The sequence below is a fragment of the Dermacentor andersoni genome, chromosome 6 (assembly GCF_023375885.2).
Source record: "Dermacentor andersoni chromosome 6, qqDerAnde1_hic_scaffold, whole genome shotgun sequence".
In the NCBI taxonomy this organism is placed as follows: domain Eukaryota; kingdom Metazoa; phylum Arthropoda; class Arachnida; order Ixodida; family Ixodidae; genus Dermacentor; species Dermacentor andersoni.
In genome coordinates this window covers 30,240,314-30,261,961 of record NC_092819.1, presented here as the reverse complement: position 1 = coordinate 30,261,961, position 21,648 = coordinate 30,240,314, and the positions used below count along the sequence as shown (strand labels likewise).

Sequence of the window (21,648 nt, the reverse complement as noted above, 5' to 3'; positions counted from 1 at the left end):
CTACCTGGGCCCCTGTCAAGCTTTCTATGTAGCTTTTAGCCCAGGTAGCCGTCCCGTGTTATCTGGTGAATAAAATGAACGAATGAAAAAAAATGAATATCAATTAATAACTAGAATGAATATATCAGCTCGGGCTTCGAGTCGCTTACGTTTGGTACAGTCCGTTGTACGCGTCGCCATATGCTGCTAGCCGATCTGCTAACCAAGCGCTTACGCGATATTGAGTTCACTAGCTGTCGCCTATAAGTCACGTTGCTCGGTAACACGCATTTCCGTCTTTGAAAAAAAAAAATGAACATCTTTGTACGCTTCGTAAAAGTGTACTGCGCTGTTAAAACTATTTATTTGAAGTACAGTCAGTTCTACTTGTAACGGCACTAAGCGCCTCGCGCTCATACACGCAGTAGTGTCGCAAGTGTTTTGAAATTTTCCTGCTCCACAGACCTTCACCTTTCTATAATCAGTTAAACAATTTCTTGCTTGTCACATATATCCTTATCGAATTAATGTGCTTCAGTTCACTAAATACTCCAGCCCTCGTGTTCAATAACGTTCCTCAACTCAGCCCTCTACCTCGACTCAAGGAAGTGCATGGCAGCGTCATGCCTCGACAAATGTGGTCACTGCGCTTTATTGACGCTCCACAACAATTCTTGAGCCTATAGGAGGCTATGTCTTGAGAAGCATAACGTCTTTTTCAGTCGAGAGACGGCGATGTGTTCAATTCGGTCGAGTGCATGCATGGAGGAAGATATTCGAGTCGAGGATCGTTTGAGGATACTGGGGTGTTTATAAAAGGGCACACAGTGAATAAACAACGCAGTAACGAAACTTTATGAGGGTATAGCGATAAAATGATAAGAAAGCGCGATGCACTATAAGTCATCACAGATGTTGTGCGAGAACAAACATACAACAATGTGGCGAGTTTCTCTCTAAAAAAAAAAAACATCTGCGGCGGCCTTCTGCGCGTCATTTCTTGTAATGATGGACAAATATTCCGTACATTCCCAGCATCTGGCACTGTAAGAGAAAGAAATACGCACCTTAGCTTTGAAACATCAGCTTTACACAAACAATCGTTATCACTGTGTCTGCTCAATGTTTGAGTCTCCTCAACGGTTTGCCTTTTTCGCAGGTGGCATACAGCGTTCGACAGTGCACTGAGGACGCATCCAAAGGCTCACTCTTTCTTTGTTTTTGAGACTCTTCGAGTCTTATATCTTGTCTTCAAACAATGGCAGTCATCTAACTCGTACAAAATTCCTTTAGCGCTCATTAGTTTCGTCTCAAGAATGGTCTATGTCAAGCTGATACGACACTGCCGTTCATGACTTAAAAGTACCGCAAGCGCAGCGTTAAAAGTTGTTTTTTATTTATTAAGCGCCTCCCGGTATTTATCGCTCACGGCCAACGCCGCCAACGCCGACACCGACGACACCGGCTTTTCTGCGACACGAGCTCCTTAACGCTGTCGCGTTCAAAGGGAGGAAATACACACAAGAGCAGCTACAATTATTGTTTGGGGAGCCCAAATAGATGCGATGTTTTTTAGAGCGCAGAGCGCATTTGCTTACCATTAACGCCGCTCGCGTTCCACGGACAGTTCAAATAATAAGGATGTAACACAAAATATGGATGTAGCAAGATTACTATCATGCAGTCTCCGGCGCATGGCCGATGCCATGCGCTGGTTATCACTGTTCGTATGTCGCGCCGAACTAAAGCTCTACAGGTCCTCGCTAAAGTTTGCGGACGCGGAACAAAAACAAACCTCAATGTCATGGTGGGCTTACAGGCTCCACCAATATACGTAGTTGATTCACGTAAAAAAAAAAGATGACATAACGACCCAAAACGTGGTGTTGGATGCATCGGAAGTATCGGCTCCCACACGGAAATCTTGTTCGCAAACGTCTAATGCTCATTTACAACACCTTTTTAATCGGTATCCTTCGCTTTCCTTTGGCATGAATTTATTACCCGACCAGACGAAATGTCGTCAAGCCCTCCATTTGATACGGAGTGCAACGCTGCGCTGCTTACGCCCTTTCACACAGGCAAATTTTGAGTGTGTTCAAGTAAATCAAGATCAGACTTAATGCAGATCAATAACTGCTAGAAGACCGCTTCAAGCCCCTTTCATTTAATGCTACAGACACTCGAGTTGTTCAGTGCCAATAGGTTTCAGTAATTAGATTTAGGTGTAGGTTACAGAATCCCAGATGGCCAAAATTAGTCCTGAGTCCCCCATTACGACGTGCATCATAATCAGAGCATTTAGTCAGCGACTTTATTGTTGTGAACTACTCAACAACTTTATTGTTGAGTTATTGCTTTGTGTTTTCAACAGCTGTTGAGGCATTGCTGAAAGCATATTGAGCCAACAATTCATCAACAATATACCGACAACATTTCAATAGTCATTCTTATAAGGGTTCACACAGACAAATTTCGAGTGTGTTCGAGTCAAGCCAAATCAGATTTAATGCAGATCGAGAACTGCTAAAAAGCCCCTTCAAGCCCCTTTCATTTAATGTTACAGACACTCGAGTTTTTCAGTGCCAATTGATTGCAGTGATTCGATTTAGGCGCTGGTAAAAGAATCCCAGGTGGCCAAAATTAGTCCGGAGTCCCCCACTACGACGTTCCTCATAATCAGATCGTGGTTTTGGTACATGAATCCACAGAAGTTATACAACTTAATTGGGGATCGAAACTGACTACACGGTAATGATGTCAGCTCGCATAGATACTGATCATTCCAGTTTTCTCAACCTGTCAGCCCGAATGTTGTACCTCTGTAGTATTCAATACAGCGATGGGGCCGAAAGCAGGTCGGTACACAATCAGACGGAAAGCATCTCCTGCTGCTGCATCTTGTGACGAACAAGCCCGTTATCTGAGGGTGCTGACTACGCAAACCGAAACCAAACAAAATATTTTTTCCCGATCAAAGCGTACTAGCTGAGAGGCGCAGTGTGTCCATGTGCAAACTTTTGTTACCACGGGCACCGGTTACTGCTGAAACAGATAAGATATCAGCACTCAAGGATGTCTTCTTGTGACATGCCGCGTCGCAAACACGTCAGAAAAGAAGACGGCATAGCGCTGACTGTAAGCTGGGGCTTCTTTCTGGAAATCGCCCTAAATGTGTGTGATTTAAATACAAACTTCACTTGATAGTCAGCGCTACGTCCGTCTTCCTTTCAGTCGTATTAAACATCTCTTTCCCAGTTTCTTTTTCTGCGCTGCTTGTCACCAAGAATGGAACGCCAACTCGCACAGCAAATCATCCTTCTCAAGAATGGCATTCTACATCATAAATTTATTTCGACCTCAAAGAGCATGTTAAGCAGCAAAAGCTGCTCGAAGTCTTACAGCACGTTGACGAGGTCGCTCGACTAGGATTCGAGAGCTACGGCACCCGAGAGTGCTGGAAAACGGTTTCAGTGTGCTAGCCTACAGGCCTCCTCACAACGCGACTACGTTATCAAGGACTGCTGACATGCCATACGTTTCAAGCAGGATGCCGACGATGCTTGGCATGATAGTGCTGCTTGAAAAGCGGGGTTTGCAATGGGAAGAATGACATTTTATGGAAGATGCTACATAAAGTAACGCACAAGCCTGTTAGTCACGCTGATTAAACCCACACCGAGACCAAATAAAATATGGTTTCCTGATAAAAATTTACTGGCTGAAAGGCGCAATGTGCGCATGGGCAACTCTTGAGCTCTCCTGTGTAAGCGTATCGATACTTTCACAAAAAAAATAAAATTGCATTCTTGAGTTTTACGTGCCAGAACCACGATATGTTATGAGGTACGCTGTAGTTAGGTACTCGGGATTAATTTTGAGCTTCTCGGGTTGTTTAAAGTGCACTTAGAGCTAAATAGGCGAGCGTTTTTTTTCCATTTCGTCCTCATTGAAACGCGGTCACTGGGACAGGGAATCGAAACCGCGACATCGAGATCATTATTTTTACACCGCAGCGTCACGCATGTATGCATTTGTATTTCAGAATTATATGCTCAGTTTACGTTAGTAAATTACCTGTACTGTTCAAGCCGACGCGAATAATGTATGTAATCAAAGCACCAGTTTTGACTCACCTTAACAAAGGCCCTGATTAAAACGTACGGAAAGTGCAGGAATTGCCGCACAGTCTGTCAAAGAAAAGAAAAAAGGCAAAGCGGCAACAATGAGCTTTCGCCTATGGTCGCCACTTGCCAACTAGCAACTCAACGAAAACGCAAAGACGCATATACCATATACGTGGAAAAATGTACCAGGGCTTTTTATTACCGGTCGAGTATATCGTCCTGTATTCGCACCGTCTACTCTGAATCTAAAAAAAAAAAAAAAACTAAGCTGCATCAGATCCTGCAGTCTCTTTCGACATCTTAGCCGCTTGGCCGACATCATCTGTTCGCGCACTCACCGAGCTGGAAAGACAAAGGCCAGAATGGATGCGCTTTTTCCATATGTAGGGTGGCGAGAAAAAGAGCATATTTTGGGTGTATTATAGATGCAGTATGAAGTAAGAAGTGTAATGCGCTGCAATTAATGCGTCATTTATCGACAATGCCACCTGGGCATTCCACCAATGGAAAGGCTCAGGAAGAAATAATATGCACTAAAGTAATCCAAATACGTAAATGTGGCTCAAGTCACTCAATTAATTAATAATTAATTATTTAAATATTTAACGCGAGAAGTAATTTAAGGTTCGATGAACAATTGGGCTTGTATAGCAAGTCCATTCTACTTGAATAAGAGAACTGATCGCAAGTGGCCTCCAAGCAATAGGAAGTATAGCATAAACATCACACATGCAGGAAGCATCTATAGCATAGCGTGAAGTGAGCGCCATCGCTTATACTGGCGGCTGTTTTTTTTTTCTTTTTTTTTTTGACACAATAAACTTCTGTCCTCTGCTGGATTGCTCAAAAGCAGGGTCTCAAAGATAAAAATAAGTCTGCATTTTGTGAGAGCACAGCGTCCTCGCACGTTTTCTTTTTTCTTCTTTTTTTTGTACGCACTGCATACATGTTGCCATTTTAAAACCCCTTGGTGGCTCCTCACTAAAAACACCTTCAGTATATTGATGTATACTTCTTACTGATAGCAAATATAGTAGATGTAACAGATGCGGCATGTGTAGTGTCTGTGCTATATAGTACTTACGGGTGGCTCCAGAAGAACCTTGTACGGATTCTCCTGCAAGGCAAGACAAAGGAAAACGAAGGAAAAGAAAGGGAACGTTGCAGCACCGGCCAAATAGTCTTGCATAATGCTTTAAAGGTATTACGGCGACTGAGAGCAACCAGCCATCATGCATGTCGCGGGAAGACGAAGTCTTAGCATCGGCTGAAATGGCGGTCAGTCCAGCCGGCCTTCGAATCGAGCATGTTCTAAGGGCACGGCACGCTAACATCGGCCTCATCGTCACCGCGTAACCAACGGGGGCTACGGCTCATGCAGCGTCTATTATGTTAAGGCTTCTGTAAAAGATTACAAGCGTTACCTCACTGTTACGCCTGAATTAGCAGTTGCCTTCCCACTACACGTCTTTAATGTATACACATTCTTTTCTCACGGTGGCCTACCACGATCGGTCAATCCTAGAGCAAGTTTCGCTGCGTCATCACTGCCACAATTAAAGGCTGTCAGTGTATAGTTGCTATTCTTTAGTAGCAACACGCAAGATAACATCTGGTGGCCCGACAGCCACCCGCAGCCCGGGATGCGGAGCACTGATACGGATACGATGCGTATGGCCACGGCAAGAACGTTATCGTTTGAGCTCCTGCACCACAGCTCTGTTAGCATGACGTCCTTTTGACCGTTGGTGCAATTCCTACGCCGAAATCTCGTCAGGAATTCTGCAACCATCATCTCCATGAAAGAACCTTCACATTACAGGACACCGTCTGGCAACGCATATTACAGAGAAATATTGATATAGGAAAGAAACGATATCGTGGGAAAGAGTTTAGTCAACTAGTTTTATGTGAATCCGATTGAGCGCGGTTAAAGCGAATAATGCTGATGAGAACAACGACGCAAGAATGAGAAACGTACACGGTTGCCCAGCGACGCCACCGCTGTTGCCCGATGACTGCTGACGGCAGCGGACAGCTGCTTCGCGGCGCTGTCGACAAGCGCAGCATTCGCCGAGTCGAGAACATTCGCGGCGTCAGAGCACAGGGCCAGCCCCGCGCAGATAGATGGTCGAACGGCCGCCACCGGCTGACTCGGCGGTTGCACGACGGTGGTTTTCTGAATGCACAAGGCACGAGTATTACCCACGTGTCCACGGGCACAGAACAGCTTCCATATTCATTGCTTCGATCACCGAAGCTACAGCGGTATCTTCAATGTTGGAGCAATTTTCTATTTCTTTCTTTCTTTTCAATTTTGACCTTGCCGGTCTGCTGAATTGTGAAGTAAACATTCGTACGAAGTCATTCAGCTAGAGTATAAATAGAATAAATAATCGGCGTCTAAAATTTCTGCACAGAAGTGGTCTCATGTTGCACGTCAGCTGTTTCCGAGAACACACATGCCTCCAGTTACAACGCCTGAAGCTAAATTCATTCATTTCCAGCCACAAATAAGGTTTTTTTTTTCTTGCGCGGTCAAAATTTTCAAGCTTGTGTGCAGAGAGATACACTATTTAGTGGGTGCCGGTTATATTTGCCTGGCCATGCACCTACAGCATGCGACTGCAGATGAGAAGGTTTGCGCGTGAAATGGCAAACGCATACGGCATACACAAGTGAAGAGCACAAACGCTCAGGGAATAACAGAAAACTAAAGTGTCGCACGCCATGGCTGTGTGTTACGGTTTTGCGGGCCACGTCTCCCAGGCACATCAGGGTATCGAATCAAAGACCGACGGGGATGGGACACACGTGCGTGTCCTCCGACATATCGCGACGTGGCGACATTCCGGGCTTCTTTAAACTTGTTCCGTCGGGGGGAAACTGAGGAAGCGGCAGAGAGATGCCGAAGGGGTGTCTGAACTTACGTTGATGACAATGATGGGTGGCGAGTAATTGGCTGACACGAAGCCGACGATAAGGTCGGCGCCCAAATCGAAGTAGTGCCACAGGCATCCGGCGTCCAGCAGCTGCGGAGTCTTCTGCATTCACAAGACGTGTTCGCATTAATACTGTGCTAGAAGATGGTAGCCAGTTCAAGAGCGCCGGCTTAACAGTACCAACAGTGACCGCTGTGCTCTTAAGCGTTCTTCACTCCTTCAGTTACAGTGGTGAACAAAAATATGATATCGTGCCTTCCCGTGAAAAATCAATTACAAAAGTTTCTAAAATATCGGTCGCTTTCTTGTCGTTGATGTCAAACAGGGTGTGCGCTGCTGCAACCCAAGCAACCTAGATGGACAACATTTTGTTTGTTGGTCGTGCCAAAAAGCTCCATTTACCACTTTGTCCATTTCATTTTGGTCATTGTTGTCTACATTTCCAAGTTGTGTGCGAGTGGATGTGTCTGTGTGTGTTTTTATTTTTCTCTTTCATCTCTTGTTAAATATTAAACCTACACTATCAGCACGCATATTTTCACATACTGATTTATCTGCACGGTTGCCTTGTGATACATTCTTCGAATACGCAGGCTGTGTGCACGATGGGAAGGTTACGCGGTGTTAACAATATAACATGGCAGTAAGTGCTCAAGATGCCATTGCCTTAGGCGCCATAGCGCAGCCCATAGCACAGCGCCAGCTTGAGCAGTTTAGCTCAGAGGGCGCAAAAGGCAAAATGTAATATGTCTTTGTTCGCTACGTATACGCCAATTATGAGTGTATAGAGCCCAATGAATTCAAGGAAGGCGTTGGTACAGCAATAAAAGCCGGCTATATAGGCGTGAAACAAAGATGAAGTGAGGGACACCTGTATGATCCCACGGGCGTTTTCAACGCGGAGATTTCGAAAACGCGTAGCACATTTCGATTAACCCTATGTCAAAAGAAAAAAGACCCTCTACACTCTACGCCTCTATAATTAATCTAGGCTACCGAAATAGAGACTTCATATTAGCTGACTTTTATTCGATGTTCAAAACTGCCGGACAGTGCCTTCAAAAGCGCCGCTCCTCGGGGGCAAAAACTGTAGAATAACGAAAGGACTTTTCGCCTCTTCAGGATTAATTTCGGCGAGCTAGCATTTAAACGGTGGTCAAGGAAAGGTAAGCAAGACATCATCACCACACGCTCTCCTCAACGTGCAGTTTCCTGCATGAAAGGCGGAAGACGTTGAACTGTCTAGAAGAGTAGCATTTGCATCTAAGTTCAACAACCTCGTGGCGCACGCACACGCACACACACACGTACGCACACACACACACGCGCACACACACACACACACACACACACACACACACACACGCACACACACACACACACACGCACATGCGCACACAGTTTCGGTCGGTGGACCGACCTTTTCAAGGGACCGACTTTTTTCAAAAAATGGTTGGCCCACCGAGTGAAACTGTTTGGTAAATAAACGAAAGATAACCGCGAAGTTCTGCTTCTCATTTTTCTATATATGTATATGTATAGTGACCATCATTCCTGGACACTCCATCAAAGCAGCCTCAAAAGACATATACATAAGAGTAATTTATTACCGTGGAATAAGTTTATTGATAGCAGCAATGGCACCGTTACATCACTAAATATACAATAAAATACTGCGAGTCTGAAAATGCCGTAAAACTTTCATTTGTGTGTGCGCGAGTGCTTGCGTGCCGCAATCTAATTGATAAACTTGTAGCGGTGGCCACCTTTCCTAAGTTTTTCGCCCTAAAGTCTAAAATTCGGCCCCCTACATGCGAATTGCCTCAAGCACAAGTTTACGCGGAATATGTTCGACTTAAGAACACATGCGCACCTCCAAACGTACCAAAGAAAAATACAAAACTGCACGTATCGACAAAGAAATACAACCATACACAGTGAAACAATAACTCACAGTGACGCAACCACCAAACATGAGCAAGTCGAAAAAGATGCTCGCACCAGCCAGCCCAACCGTGATGTACTCCGACGAATCCTCGCTCACTGCGCGGGAGTCAGATTGTAAATTTAGCGCTTTCGTCGTTTAGGGTTGTGTTTCAATAATGAAGTCAGCTATATTCGGCGACAACCTAAGAATTCATCCTAAGCTCCACCCACGAAACCGTCTTGCACCTGTTCTCCGCGCCTTGGCACTCCGAAACGTAGTTCCCGAGAGACGCTAATATTTAAACTTGTTCACCTCCACCATGTCGTCACGGAAATGAGCTAACGCAATTGGCCGGCGCATCTATACAAATTATACTCGTATTGGACGGCGGTGTATTCTACACTGCATTTTTATGGTTGCCGCCCACTATGTGTCTTTCCCCTCTATCATCAAATGAAAGTTCAGACGCAGGGTACTTATGTGACCAATACCTGGGAACGGAGCAGCCTGTCAGTGCGCCGAAATGTGGAAAAAGTACAACCGAAGTCGCGATTGAAGCAACCCTACTCAGATGGTGTTGTGGCGCATAACACCGGCACCTCTTTGACGACGAGTGCTAGCTACACACTATATCTTTTTAGTCTATAAGCTTCCTCCACATTCTAATATAGCACGAATAGCTAGTACGCGTGCTGCGTAAACATTGCTTTTACCAATCCAGTTCAGCACCTATGGCCGTGCGCTGCGACAGCTACATGTACTACTGCTCTCCGGTCAGTAATCCCAAGCGTTGTCCTCTTCTACGGGACTATCAAGACTGACTGATCGTTCACGTCGCTCCCCACTTGCCCACCAGTGGCTTCAGATTTGCCTGACAGAATAGTTGGAAACACCAACAATCGGAAAAACGAGCTGCAACCCGCACCTCAGGCATGGACAAGCAGCGCTCGAGCAACGCACCCAGCCAGCTCACGTTGTGTACGTCCGGAATGTAAGGGAACCACTGCTGGCTGCGCAGGAACACCTTGACTTCGGGCACGATCACGATGACCACGTTGCAGCCGTTTATGAGCTACGAAGCACAAGACAGCGTAACTCAAATCTGTCATTCGCGCCGATCTAATTTTGTCAGCGTTAAAGAGAGTTCGTGTTTTCTGCTACCGTAACGTCCTCCCCTTGGTTAGAGCGATAACAGGGCACTGCTACTTACGGTGCTGACCTTTGGCGCCTAGCATAAGCCAGTTTTGCTTCCTTTGCGTTAGATCGTAATCTGATGAATAATGCATGCGCCCTTCTAGAAGCACAGCTGAGTATCCCGAGTCGGTTAATAACCAGTATCTGATGGCCGATGACAGAGATAGACGAAGGCCGACCATCTTTCTGATCCGGGTCGGTCATCTTTTAATTTAAATTTCAGGCCAAGGCTTATTGCTTTTATTCCTGACTAACTTTGCTCACGCCAGCTACAAAGACAGGAAGACGAACAAAACTAGACGAAACTGAGAACTAAAACAATTTCAGTCGTAATTTAGCTGCATACAACAAACAAGACACTGTAGCGAGCAGTCTAGACTTGTTGAACCTGGTCTGTACAGTTGTGCTAAGAGTAAGTATCGCAGTAGCTGTGCTGCGGTTGGTTGCCGTGGGGCAGTATTGAAGGATACTATTATTTTGCATGGTGGTACGTCTAGTGCCGCACTAGAACGACGGATATCTTGGCGATGCGTTTAGGAATCACGCCATGTGAAAATATCATCCATTCAAAATGCTTCGTTCTTCCCGCCGCATTCACTTTAGTCTGGCTTAGTCAGCTAACGCCGTTCTGAAAGCGATATTACCCAAACGGATCGCTTAACATGGCCCTCATGGGCAACTTCAAATCTTACGCGCTGATCAGTAACTTGAATTTCTATGCCATAACCAAGCATGAAAGGGAACATTTCATTGGTATTCGAGCTACGATGGTCACAAGTGCGCGATTACAAACTTTCGTTGATGACAACTAAGTTGGTCTCACGTCCAAGGATATGACCGCGGAACCTTTTCGATTTCTGAGCAAAGACATCGACAGCAGACTATAGGCGTTTCATCGTCTCGAAGCTGGACGCAGACGGAGAAGTTCACAACACTTCATAAAGGTATACAGAAAAATTTACCTTACTTTTTTAGTTGTCTCTATTTCGTCTGAACAAATATCACGATATACGATTCTCGAAGCCTGGAAGCACTATTCCATAATAATACAAGGAACACATCACCACCGCGCCAACTTACCAGACAAATGACTGTAAAAATGGCGCTCTGCCTCAAAGTGACTGTGCACATGTCATGAAACCTCTGAAATCCAAGAGAATACAAGACGTGTAAGCGGCACTTTGTTGCATGGAAACGTCAACTTGCTTTCGTGTTTCCTCGTTCATCAGCCATTTATCTCAGATGAACGCTTTTTGCCTGAGCCCCATGACAATCGTGTGTATTCGCATATTGTCAAACTGCTTTAAACAAGTAAATAATCTACAACCTCGAAGTGCATAAACATCGGAATTCTAACAATGGTCCTGCGTGTAACAAGTACAATTTTGACACACCTTCTGCCATTCGGCCTCCTTGAGTACTAGGAGTACAAATATATACAACGTCGTTCAAATTATCAATGGACAAATGCGCTTAGTTAATAGGACCAAGCATGTATACATGATAATTTCAGCTGCTCAGCGCTGGCTCGGTAAGGCGTGGAGCCATGTCATTCGTGTTCAGGTATTGAACCAGTTGTATCCCAATAAAGAGTATTACATTCAAAGCAGAACAAGGTAACATACCTAAATGCTCTCCCATGGAAAACACTTAGCAATGAGGCGCTGCGAGAAACAGTGTTCTGCATTCGGTCTTCATCTTCCTCCTCGTATCACGATGAGCACCACCTACTTTGGAAAATCAATTCGATGTGCCATCTCAATAACAAGGGAAGAACTGCATGACGGTGGAAAGAAAATGCTAAGCAAAGGGGAAGGGAGGGAGGTATGTAAGGAGTGTTAGAGGCGAGAACATGTAATAATAAGATAAAGATTAGATATATCCACAACAGAGGTAAGATAGATCCGCAGAATAGATAACAGCCGCAGTGATACAGCTGTCTATCATTTTATCTCCTAAATTTTTGTCACGTTATTTTGTTGTTTTGTTGCTTATATTTCTCTTTCGCCGCAATCAGATCACTTTGCCAGTTCATCATAGCGGGTACGTGCCATTGCTTAGGAACAAGGTCAAGATGTCATGGCTCGTATCCCCCTAATGGGTACGAGCCATGACAGAGGTTCATCATCATCATCCTCATCAAGAAAAAGAAGAAGCTGCGAGCCAAGCGCTGTCTCCTGAAATATTGCTGCGAAGTGTAGCCCAGGAAATACTGGTACGCACCCGACAGTCATGTTATCTGCAGTATGTGGAACTCCTGCTAGTTCAGTGTCTAAATTTTCAAGCAGCGTATACTTGATTATCCCTTAATCACTGCGGCATTGTTACATCGCCGTGTCTCCCAGTTCTCAAGCATGACGCAATCAGCTCGCACAAACTAACAGATGCGTTTTCGTAGCTATGCCCAATTGAGGTTATTGTGCAGAGTGACATGCTTGATAATCGGAGCTCTAAATATAGCGCGCAAGGCCAGAATTAAGTGCAATGAGTAAAGTCTTTCGTAAATCGGACAGCGAGTCGGCATTCGTATACATTCCTTACAGCTAAATATGCCTTCATAACACATAGCCAGTAGAAACACTATTTTTCGCGTAAACGTGAAGATACGTTTACATTTGTATTACTCGCAGGAACATCCTGACATGTGCGACGCCTCTTCGAAGGAAGCAGCCGCTGTCGCTATCGTTTGCATGGTAAGCCGTTTTAGAGTTGCAGTACAGAGAAGTACGCTTTGATTTTAAAATCGTAACCAAAACTATCTCGCGCTTACCGCTACTACGTCCTAGCTCAAATTTCGCATAAATATAGCATATTATGGTCCGATCGTTCAGTATTACACTTTGTACGGTCATTTGCCTAGTTTGTCAAGAAAAGAATGCGAATTTGCTTTCTTTCCGTGTCCCTGATGATGTCCACATCGCATTCCCATGTAGGGGAACCTACCTCGAAGGCCTTGCATTTCCTTAAAACAAACTTGACAAGGTGACGTCATAGCCACCACGTACTGGAAATCACTTACAGCGAGAAACTTAGATGAAGGCAAATTAAAATGTTATATAAGATAACCTGGCATGAAGCAGTGCTAAGTATTAAAACAACGATTTGGACCATAAAATCTGTGCTTGTCGTGAAGTTTCAGCAATAACAGAGTAGTGAGAAGAGATCTTTTTATTTTTTAGCACTAATTTAAGGGAAAAGCTGCATTCTCTGCATACAGGTTCAGTTAATCTGTGTATGCTCATGTTTCGCGAAGACGAATATGAGCCGGGGCTCTCAGCCGTCTCACTCCTGCATTTCCAGGGCTACATCTTTATTTAGTGTGTGGTTCGCTGATCATTCTCCGAGTCATTTATGGCTGATTACTAAATTGTAGTCGCACAACCACGCCCGGAATTATACCCCCCCCCCCCCCTATTTCTTCGGCTACACCCCTGTTTACAGAGAATACGCATGTAGAGGACAAATGTTGCATTCAGCAGCTGGCAGATCCGTATCCTTTGTCGCAGTTCATCAATGCCTTCAACGTGGCCTACGTGCTGATGCCCGAGATAGAAGAGCAGCTCAGAAGGCAGTCCTGGTTCGCCTATGTTCCGGATGTACACGACTTGAGCAGCCTTGGTAAGCTGACGATTATGTAAGTAAGCTGCTGATTGGGTAAGTTGCTGAAGTCGTTTTGATGGAAGGTTTGACTTGAGACGTCCATAATTACAGGAGAAAACCAGTCTTTGCTGTCTTCAGAACTAGTGCTGACGCGCCAGAAGACAAAGAAAGGAGAAACATTTACCTTAATTTGTTATCATTTCCCCACTAGCCTAGCTGCAGTTGTACTTCTTCTAGTCTTCACTCGTGCTGGCTCCTTTGAGTGCCTGGTAAGAATTGAAATATATTGTTGCGATAGATTTGTGGCCAGGTCCTTTTGTGGTGCAGATGAACGCATATTGGAATCATAAATGTACAATTATTTGTGTAAGATGTACTACTGATGTTGCCTACTTGGTTACGTTGGCAAACAAGAGAGTAGCTAACAACCCGCAAACATACCTGTCATGACGGTTTCGAAATCGGACCCCACTGGACTACTGCCATCACCGTAACTCGATGTTCGGCTAAGTAGTATATAAGGCTACTGACATGATATTCCCGACTCTTCATTTCTTGCACTAAATGAAGTGCCTAGATCTTGAAACCCTAGAGGAAATACAAGCAAGCCTCACAGTGCCCTTTAAAGATTTACTATAATAATTTTTCTGTGAGGAAAAATTATACAGAATGCTATATTCGGGTGGACGACAATATTTCTATTCATGAACCTTCCCTCACCCTGCGGGATTCCGTGGAACTGATTTCGTGGAATAGTCGTCCGTGTAGATTGGAGAATCATTCTTGTAGACAATGCAGTAGAGCGGCAAGCCGGGCTAGTTGGTGGAAGTTCATCTTGTAATACGGGGTTTACTGCGCTATAAACACACAGACAACAGCAGTAGAAGTGGACAGGACGCGCGCGACCTGTCCACTTCTAGTTTTGTTGTCCGTGTGTTTGTAGCGGACAGCATTACAAGATGTAGACAATGATGGTGACGCAACTAGGCTATTGTATTTTTTTTTGTTAATAAATGTTTTTTTTTTCATTCTTTGCAGTGGGCTCTCAAAGGTCGAACTACACCATGCTGGGCCTGGCCGTAATAAGCATCATCTTTGACGCGTTCATATTTTTTGGCTCAATGCGAGTGAGTCCCGGACAGTGAAGTCCACATGACTGTACCGCACAGTGAAATGTTTGCTACAATGTTTTTTATTAGTGATTTGTCTGTCATCATGCTTTTCACTGCGCCGCACAATACCAAAAATAAAGCACTTATGCCTTAGCCGTCCGTCCGTCCGTTTGTCCGTGCGTGCGTGCGTGCGTCCGTACATGTGCGTGTGTGCATGTGCGTGTGTGTTTGTTGGTTTGTCTTTTATTTGTTCGTTTGTTTGTTTGTCGCGCCAACTAAACTTCCGTTTCATCAACCTGGGTCTTTCTGATGGCTTACAAACCGTCATGCGTGTATGCGCAGGACATCCCTGAACTACTGGATTCTGGATGCGTATGGCACTACTGCGACCTCGGAGCCGATTTCGTTGTCGGCATGGCTTCGGCTAATTACACAAGACCCCGGGTCATCCGCGTAAGCCCTCATTGTGTGCCCACGTCAATTTTGCTCGCTATAGCGCGTTACCTAGTGTTTGAAATCATTCGTGAAGCACCTTGTTCGTCATATATGCCTCCGAGATGTGCGCACATCTTGCGTTTCACTCTCCATGGCAAGTTACACTCAGTGTTTGCATTAGTTCGTGTTATCCTTGTCCGAAGCATCTTGATTGTGCATGTCTGATCACAAAAAAAAAAATATAATAAGAAAGAAGGAGTGCAAAAAAACATGGAAGTTCGCACCGAAATCTCGGATGCAATAGCCGTCATTCGCTTTAGCGCGCGCAAGACCGCCTGGCAATACCGCGCCGCAGGCAACAGAAGCATTGTTTAGACACATAGTATCTCCTTGCACGTAGTTATCTGCTCCTCGTTAGCGCTTCTTCGCCAACAAGCGCCTGAAGCGGCTACTGATGAGCGAGAGCGTGTAGATGATGATGATGATGATGATGATACTACTACTACTACTACTACTACTACTACTACTACTACTACTACTACTACTACTACTACTACTACTACTACTACTGATAATAATAATAAGGCTATTACGCTAAGTTACGAAGAAACAGATGAGCGGCACCGCACGCAAGGAAGACCTAAGCTTTCTATCGCAAGTCCTTTCAGCGCAAGTTGTGTGAGAAGAGCCTCTTGCTTTTTCTCTTACTTTTTCTTTGTTGGTTCGTTAGTTCTATTGTCGGTCATACAGAAGGACCACCTAAATTGATTGCGCAGAAAATAACAGTGTTCGTCCCGAGCAAGCTGCACGTATCCGACAACGTAAGCCTGACATCACGTGCCCCAACTCCCGCTAATGCCAACATCACGGATAACGACGAGACAAGCCCTGGCTACACAGCAGCCGACAGCAGCCGCCAGGTCTTCACAGCGGCGAACAATCAGCATGACCGGGTCGGTGCCACTCCGGAGAAGGGGGGGGGGGGGGGGGGGGCACTTCGCATTATTGTGGAAAAAGAGAGGGGAGGGGGATGAACAAGCTCTCAAATTATTTCAGGCTGGTCTCATTTTCCTGTATATATATATATATATATATATATATATATATATATATATCAGCGAGAGAGAAAGAAAAGCAAATTTGAAAGAAAAAAGAAACGAGAAAATTATCAGCAAGCATAGTTATAGTTAGGTCTAATAAGCGTTCTGTTTTCTGCATCACAGGGGCTACTCCGAAAAGAAGACACCTTGTACGACGAATCAGCGCGGCCATTATCTAAAACTCAGACAGCAGAAGACGAGGAAGAAACGAGGGAGGTGAGACTCCAGTTCTAAATTCAAGAAGAAAGAGCACAGAAATGGTTACAGACATGTAGCCTCTGCAGCCAATTCAAGCCACCATCTTCTCACTATATTTCAAATCATTTTTAAATACATTTCCTTTTTCATATGCCATAAAGGGGGAGGGGGGATGCACAGCTTGAAAGTGCAAAAATATAAATGTTGCATGAGATTAAAAACAATTGTACGCGCAGCTTTCAGCAAATTACTCAATAAAAATTCATTTAATTTCCAACATCTGCGTTGGATCAGTATAATTTCATGTAGTTTGAATAGACAAAAAAAGAACTGTATTGGTATTTAACTCTTTTAATGGCATTGAGATCGAGGCACACTCGGAACACTGTTACTCCTTGCAACAACATCAAATTGTTTCGGTTTCTCATGTGCACTCCAGAAATATATGTGCTTGAGAAAGCATTGGTGCCTTGGGTCATAATCAGAGTTCTTAAAATATAACACGCAAGCAAAAACAGAAGCATACAGATCCGCAGCTACGGCTCGTTAAAGACGTGTCTGTCGTTACTAGCAATTTATCATAAATATAGAACTGTATTCTTCGCGCAACACTGAATTTAAAAAGAAAAGTCCAGGGAGACGTAAGCAGAACGTTGCTTCGAGGGGTGCGGTGTTGCGCTCGCTGCAGCCGCCCAGTTTCGGTTTCGCGCGCTATGATTGCCGAATTTCGTCGTGCCACAATTCCGTGGGTAATCGCATTTTTCTAGATCAGAAAGTTTATATGGCTTGTATGGAGAGCTCGCTTCAATTTCCCCATTACGATGAGCCCGCTGAAGCTAATAGTTTAAACGATAATTAATATATTTGTGTTGATTAGCGACTAATTGCATGTATCGCCCCTCACCTCATGGTCGCCACCACTGATGGCAAGCCTCCGAAGGAACCGCCCCTTTATTTCAAAACGGCTATGTTTAAGTATTCCTTAAGGTCTTCGTCAAAACATCCGGCATGGCATGCTTTCGTGACGTACAAAATATGTTATGTTGGTCTTGTTTCTTCTCGTGAACATATCATGTTGAAAAGCAGTGCTAACCGAGGTACACCTTTCTTCTTGCAGGAATTCTTGGTCAGGGCTTTCCTGGAGCCACCCGTAAGAATCTTAATTGCTCGACTATTATGTAAACGCCGCGCATCGCCGGCCGGTAACGCACAGTCAATGTGAAACAAAGGAAAACGGCAACCGTGGCAATTACTGAACGTTTCCGTTCCGCACATGGAAGTAGAGCGTCTGCCCGTTTCATATTCACTTATTGTTAATAGTAGTACGCCAAGTCTATGTGAACGTACTGTTTTCCATTCAATGTTTTCTAGATGCCGCATGCGTCTGCTGCACATGTAGGGCAATATATATATATATATATATATATATATATATATATATATATATATATATATATATATATATATATATATATATATATATATATATATATATATATAAAGAGAGAGAGAGAGAGAGAGATAGAGAGAGAGAGGAAAGATAGAGAAAGAAAGAAAGCAGCGACTTATCGTTCTTCGCTGCTATGCTGCCGGTGCCATCCATTTGCAGCTACATATTCCCCACGTAACAATGCCAGTGACTAAAGTCATCGAAACATTTGGCACCTGATTGAGGCTTCCCGGTTCGTCTATTCCATCATAGTTCCTTTAAGTGCTTGTCGATGTTCAAGTGCCGTTTCAGTAACTTTAGAATCAGCCGCCTGAATACCCTCGACTTCCGCAGGAACCCTCCGCAAAAAGATCAGCAGAGTGTGCGTTGTGCGTATGCGGTGCGTGGTTATGTTATTATCGTTGCGTGTTGCATTCGACTACCAAATTTTGGCGCTCAGCGTGTTTCTCAAGAAAATAATAATGAGCGCGCTGCACCACCTCCTGCAAGTGCCACTCTATAGGAAGACTCTCGTCGCATACGTATTCCTCGAGATAGAACGAGCTGTGAAACTAACTGGAGTCGCTCCAATTAAGTTAATTTTCGATACATCTTGGAAGAGAGAAAAAAGTCATTTGCTTCCGCTTGAAATTTGCGAAAGCATCGTGGCTTTGAAAGCTTACACTGTAGAAGCTGCAGAACTCTATAGTGAGCAACCTAGACCAAGAAAGTCGTTTTTACCGCTAAAGAAGGTCAGAAAAGACGCAAAATACGAAAAGCAGGTGGCGACTCTATACCTCGAAGTTCCCGCACCATCTCGCAGTGACGTCATGGGCACTGATGACATCCGTTCGGGCCTTTTTTGATGCGCAAGCATTCTAGGGCTACTTCACTCGGAAATCTGTCCGCCTGTCTGTAATGCATGACACGATGTGCTCCGTAGGTATGCATGGGGCCCTATGGGGGTATATATGAATATGACTGCGTATGACTACTGAAATTTACGATGATGACTATGTACATATGAGCGACTGGAAAGAATATGCTTGCGCACTTTCTGAAAACTCCCTAGGGAGTTTTCGCAGTAATTCTTTATTGATAAAAGTATACCGCATTGTACTGCAATGGAGTGAGAGATTGAAGTTTAGAAGTTTCGAGAACGTTTGCTGAGCCACTACGGCCCAAATGCGAAAAGATACTTGGAAATCCGTGACGTCACGCTCACGTACGAGCGCTGAGGTTTCGGTGCGAATTTCAAAATGTGAAACTACTCTCTTCACTTTCTCTTTTACTAATGAACCCTTACCGCGACTTTAAGGAAAATATAGCTTTTAATTATATAATTTACCAAAAACAACTGATCTAGGTTTTTTTATCTTTAGTGCCCTTTGTAATCTTACAAATCAATCTGCTGACGTTCATACTCACCCTCTTTTGTCGCAGACGGTGCGGCAGTTTCTTCACTTCGGTTACGTCATAATGCGGGCTGTTGTTAAGGTGAGAAAAACCTGTGCGCATTACCAGCTTTGAAAGTTGAAAGACGAGCAGTTCTCCCGACTGACTCCGCCACGCCTTACTTCTTTAGGCCTTGGTTTGAAGCTTTTACACAGGTTCGTTAGGGTAAAGATCGGCCAAATATTTAAGTGTGCTTCCCTTACAACTATGTGGGAACAAATTTGAGATTAAGTATACCACACAAAGCATTAAATCCACAATTTCTGCGCCTCAATTAAGTCACCGACATGTCTTTCACTGTTTACAAGGTCTAATACCTCGAAAAAAAAAAAGGACAAATATGGCTGTGATGGATGCAGCGACACGTTATACGTTCGACGCTGTACGCACAATTTTCAAATGTTGCGCCTGTGTGGATATAATATTGTTTAAAAATCCACATGCTTCCTTTAGCTATGCCACCTATGTGCGCTAAAGAGTCTGGATTGTGTGTGTAACTGTTTGTTTAACATGGTGTACAGCTCATTGGCAAAAAGTAACGCCTAAAACAACAGGAACGCGGTTTATATTAAAGTCACACTAATAGGAAACAATAAATCAGTCTAGACCCGCCCCCTCCCCCCCAAAAAGTTATTTCATAATTCTATTTTCGTTAATTTTGAGTTACAGCTTGATTAGCAAAAGATCATGTGATTGTCAAATTTCCATTTTCTTTTTAATACCGCACCGAAAGTTCCGCTCCAGTACTTCATAGCGACGTCACGGATTTCAACATATATATATATATTTGCAGTTGGGCCGTTGTGGCAATGCGAAATTTCTTGCAGCTTGCTAAGCTTAATGTTTGGATCCATTAGAATACAACGTAGTGCAGCTTTACCGAAGAAAAAATTAATCAGGCCCTCGCATATGCTGTTTAAATCCATGACGTCATAGCAGCGAGCTGGTGCAGGAACTCAAACGTTGTGTTGCCACCTGTCCGTCGTTTGTGCTTCTTTTCTTGCTTATACCAAGCCTCATCTCTTGGTAGCAGTGGCTTGTTTTGTTTGTTTGTTTGATTGTTTTTATAGCAGAATGGTAATTTACTCATACAGCTCAATCTTTATTATTATTTTTTTTAGTTTACGGTCCCTTTACAGACGTTCTACAAGAAGCTGGCTATACGCGGTGATCATGTTTAATCCTGACGGAATTTTGAAAATCGCCTGTGGCAGTTAGCATAATTCTTGTATTTGAAATCGATTATTCGAAGAGGTGGACATTAGTAGCACGAAAAACGAAACACATATTACACTAATTAACAACAACTCACTAATTCAATTCGCAGTTAATTACATTACGGCGCGTATTGTAATTACTACTGTAAGTACTGTAATTAAGAATTCCTGTAGTTACGAATTACTGTAGTTTACGAATCGTAGCCGGGGCAAGCTCGCAAAACGTATTTGCTTGAAATGAATTTGCAGGACGAGACCAATTTCGAGATATTATTTCCCAAAGTGGGCGACAAAATACACGGGCATGCCAGTTACTTTTGTGCTTCTGTGCATAAAAGAGCCGTTTTGTTAAAAAGTACGCGCAACAACAGCGCATTCTTGCGGCGAGTTCGATGGCGCATATCTCTCAACTGGCATCATTCTGGAAATTAATTCCAAGGGGATATGCCTTTTAAACTGACCGGCTAGAATTTGTAAATTTCCATGTGTGCCACAATAAGATTAAGTAAAAAAGTTAATTAGGGATTCTTTTTTAATTAGTTAAATATGTGTTTAGATTTCACATGCAAGTAATGTCCGCCTTCCTTAAATATCCAGCTCGAGGACTAGAATTAACTTATCTGCAACAGCTGATTTTTAAAAATTCCGTGAAGCTTAAATATGACCGCCCCGTATAGTAGATCCGCGTGCTCGAACGCAAAGGCCCTTTCATTGCAGAATGTGCTTCTTTTTCTTTTATCTAAATGCAGCGATGAGCTTGAATCGCCATTTGCGTTCGGCAATCGGACCATTTGAGATTCTACATAAACGGAGTGCTACAGAAATCAGCACGTGCTTACGCGGGTTTGAAACTTTAGAGGTGTACCAGTCGTCGCACTTCGTGCAGTATAAACAAATCGATTATTACGATACGCTTCCTACGCCGATATGCTA

At 44.0% G+C, this 21,648-nt stretch overlaps 2 protein-coding genes across 3 annotated transcripts in view; one reads left to right on the top strand and one right to left on the bottom strand.

Annotated features, from left to right (window-relative positions):
- Positions 1–811: 811 nt before the first annotated feature.
- LOC129382282 (uncharacterized) lies at positions 812–7,248 on the bottom strand. 2 transcript variants are annotated; one of them, XM_055066031.2, is made up of 5 exons: positions 7,037–7,248; positions 6,088–6,285; positions 5,191–5,223; positions 4,116–4,169; positions 812–1,023 (listed from the first exon to the last, which is right to left on the bottom strand). In XM_055066031.2, exons 1-5 carry the CDS (start codon positions 7,154–7,156, stop codon positions 973–975), a joined length of 456 nt encoding a protein of 151 aa, XP_054922006.1. In that variant the 5' UTR covers positions 7,157–7,248; the 3' UTR covers positions 812–972. The 2 variants fall into 2 exon arrangements, with proteins under 2 accessions (XP_054922006.1, XP_054922005.1); XM_055066030.2 differs by lacking the exon at positions 812–1,023 and having other exon boundaries at positions 3,528–4,169.
- Positions 7,249–12,331: 5,083 nt separating this feature from the next.
- LOC126521467 (uncharacterized) overlaps positions 12,332–21,648 on the top strand; it is a 31,569-nt gene continuing 22,252 nt past the window's right edge. The window contains exons 1-7 of the mRNA XM_072288662.1: positions 12,332–12,384; positions 12,800–12,862; positions 13,676–13,787; positions 14,808–14,896; positions 15,224–15,334; positions 16,540–16,632; positions 17,732–17,764. Coding sequence (XP_072144763.1) covers positions 12,812–12,862; positions 13,676–13,787; positions 14,808–14,896; positions 15,224–15,334; positions 16,540–16,632; positions 17,732–17,764 — 489 coding nt within the window. The 5' untranslated portion in view covers positions 12,332–12,384; positions 12,800–12,811. The remainder of the gene's footprint in view (positions 12,385–12,799; positions 12,863–13,675; positions 13,788–14,807; positions 14,897–15,223; positions 15,335–16,539; positions 16,633–17,731; positions 17,765–21,648) is intronic.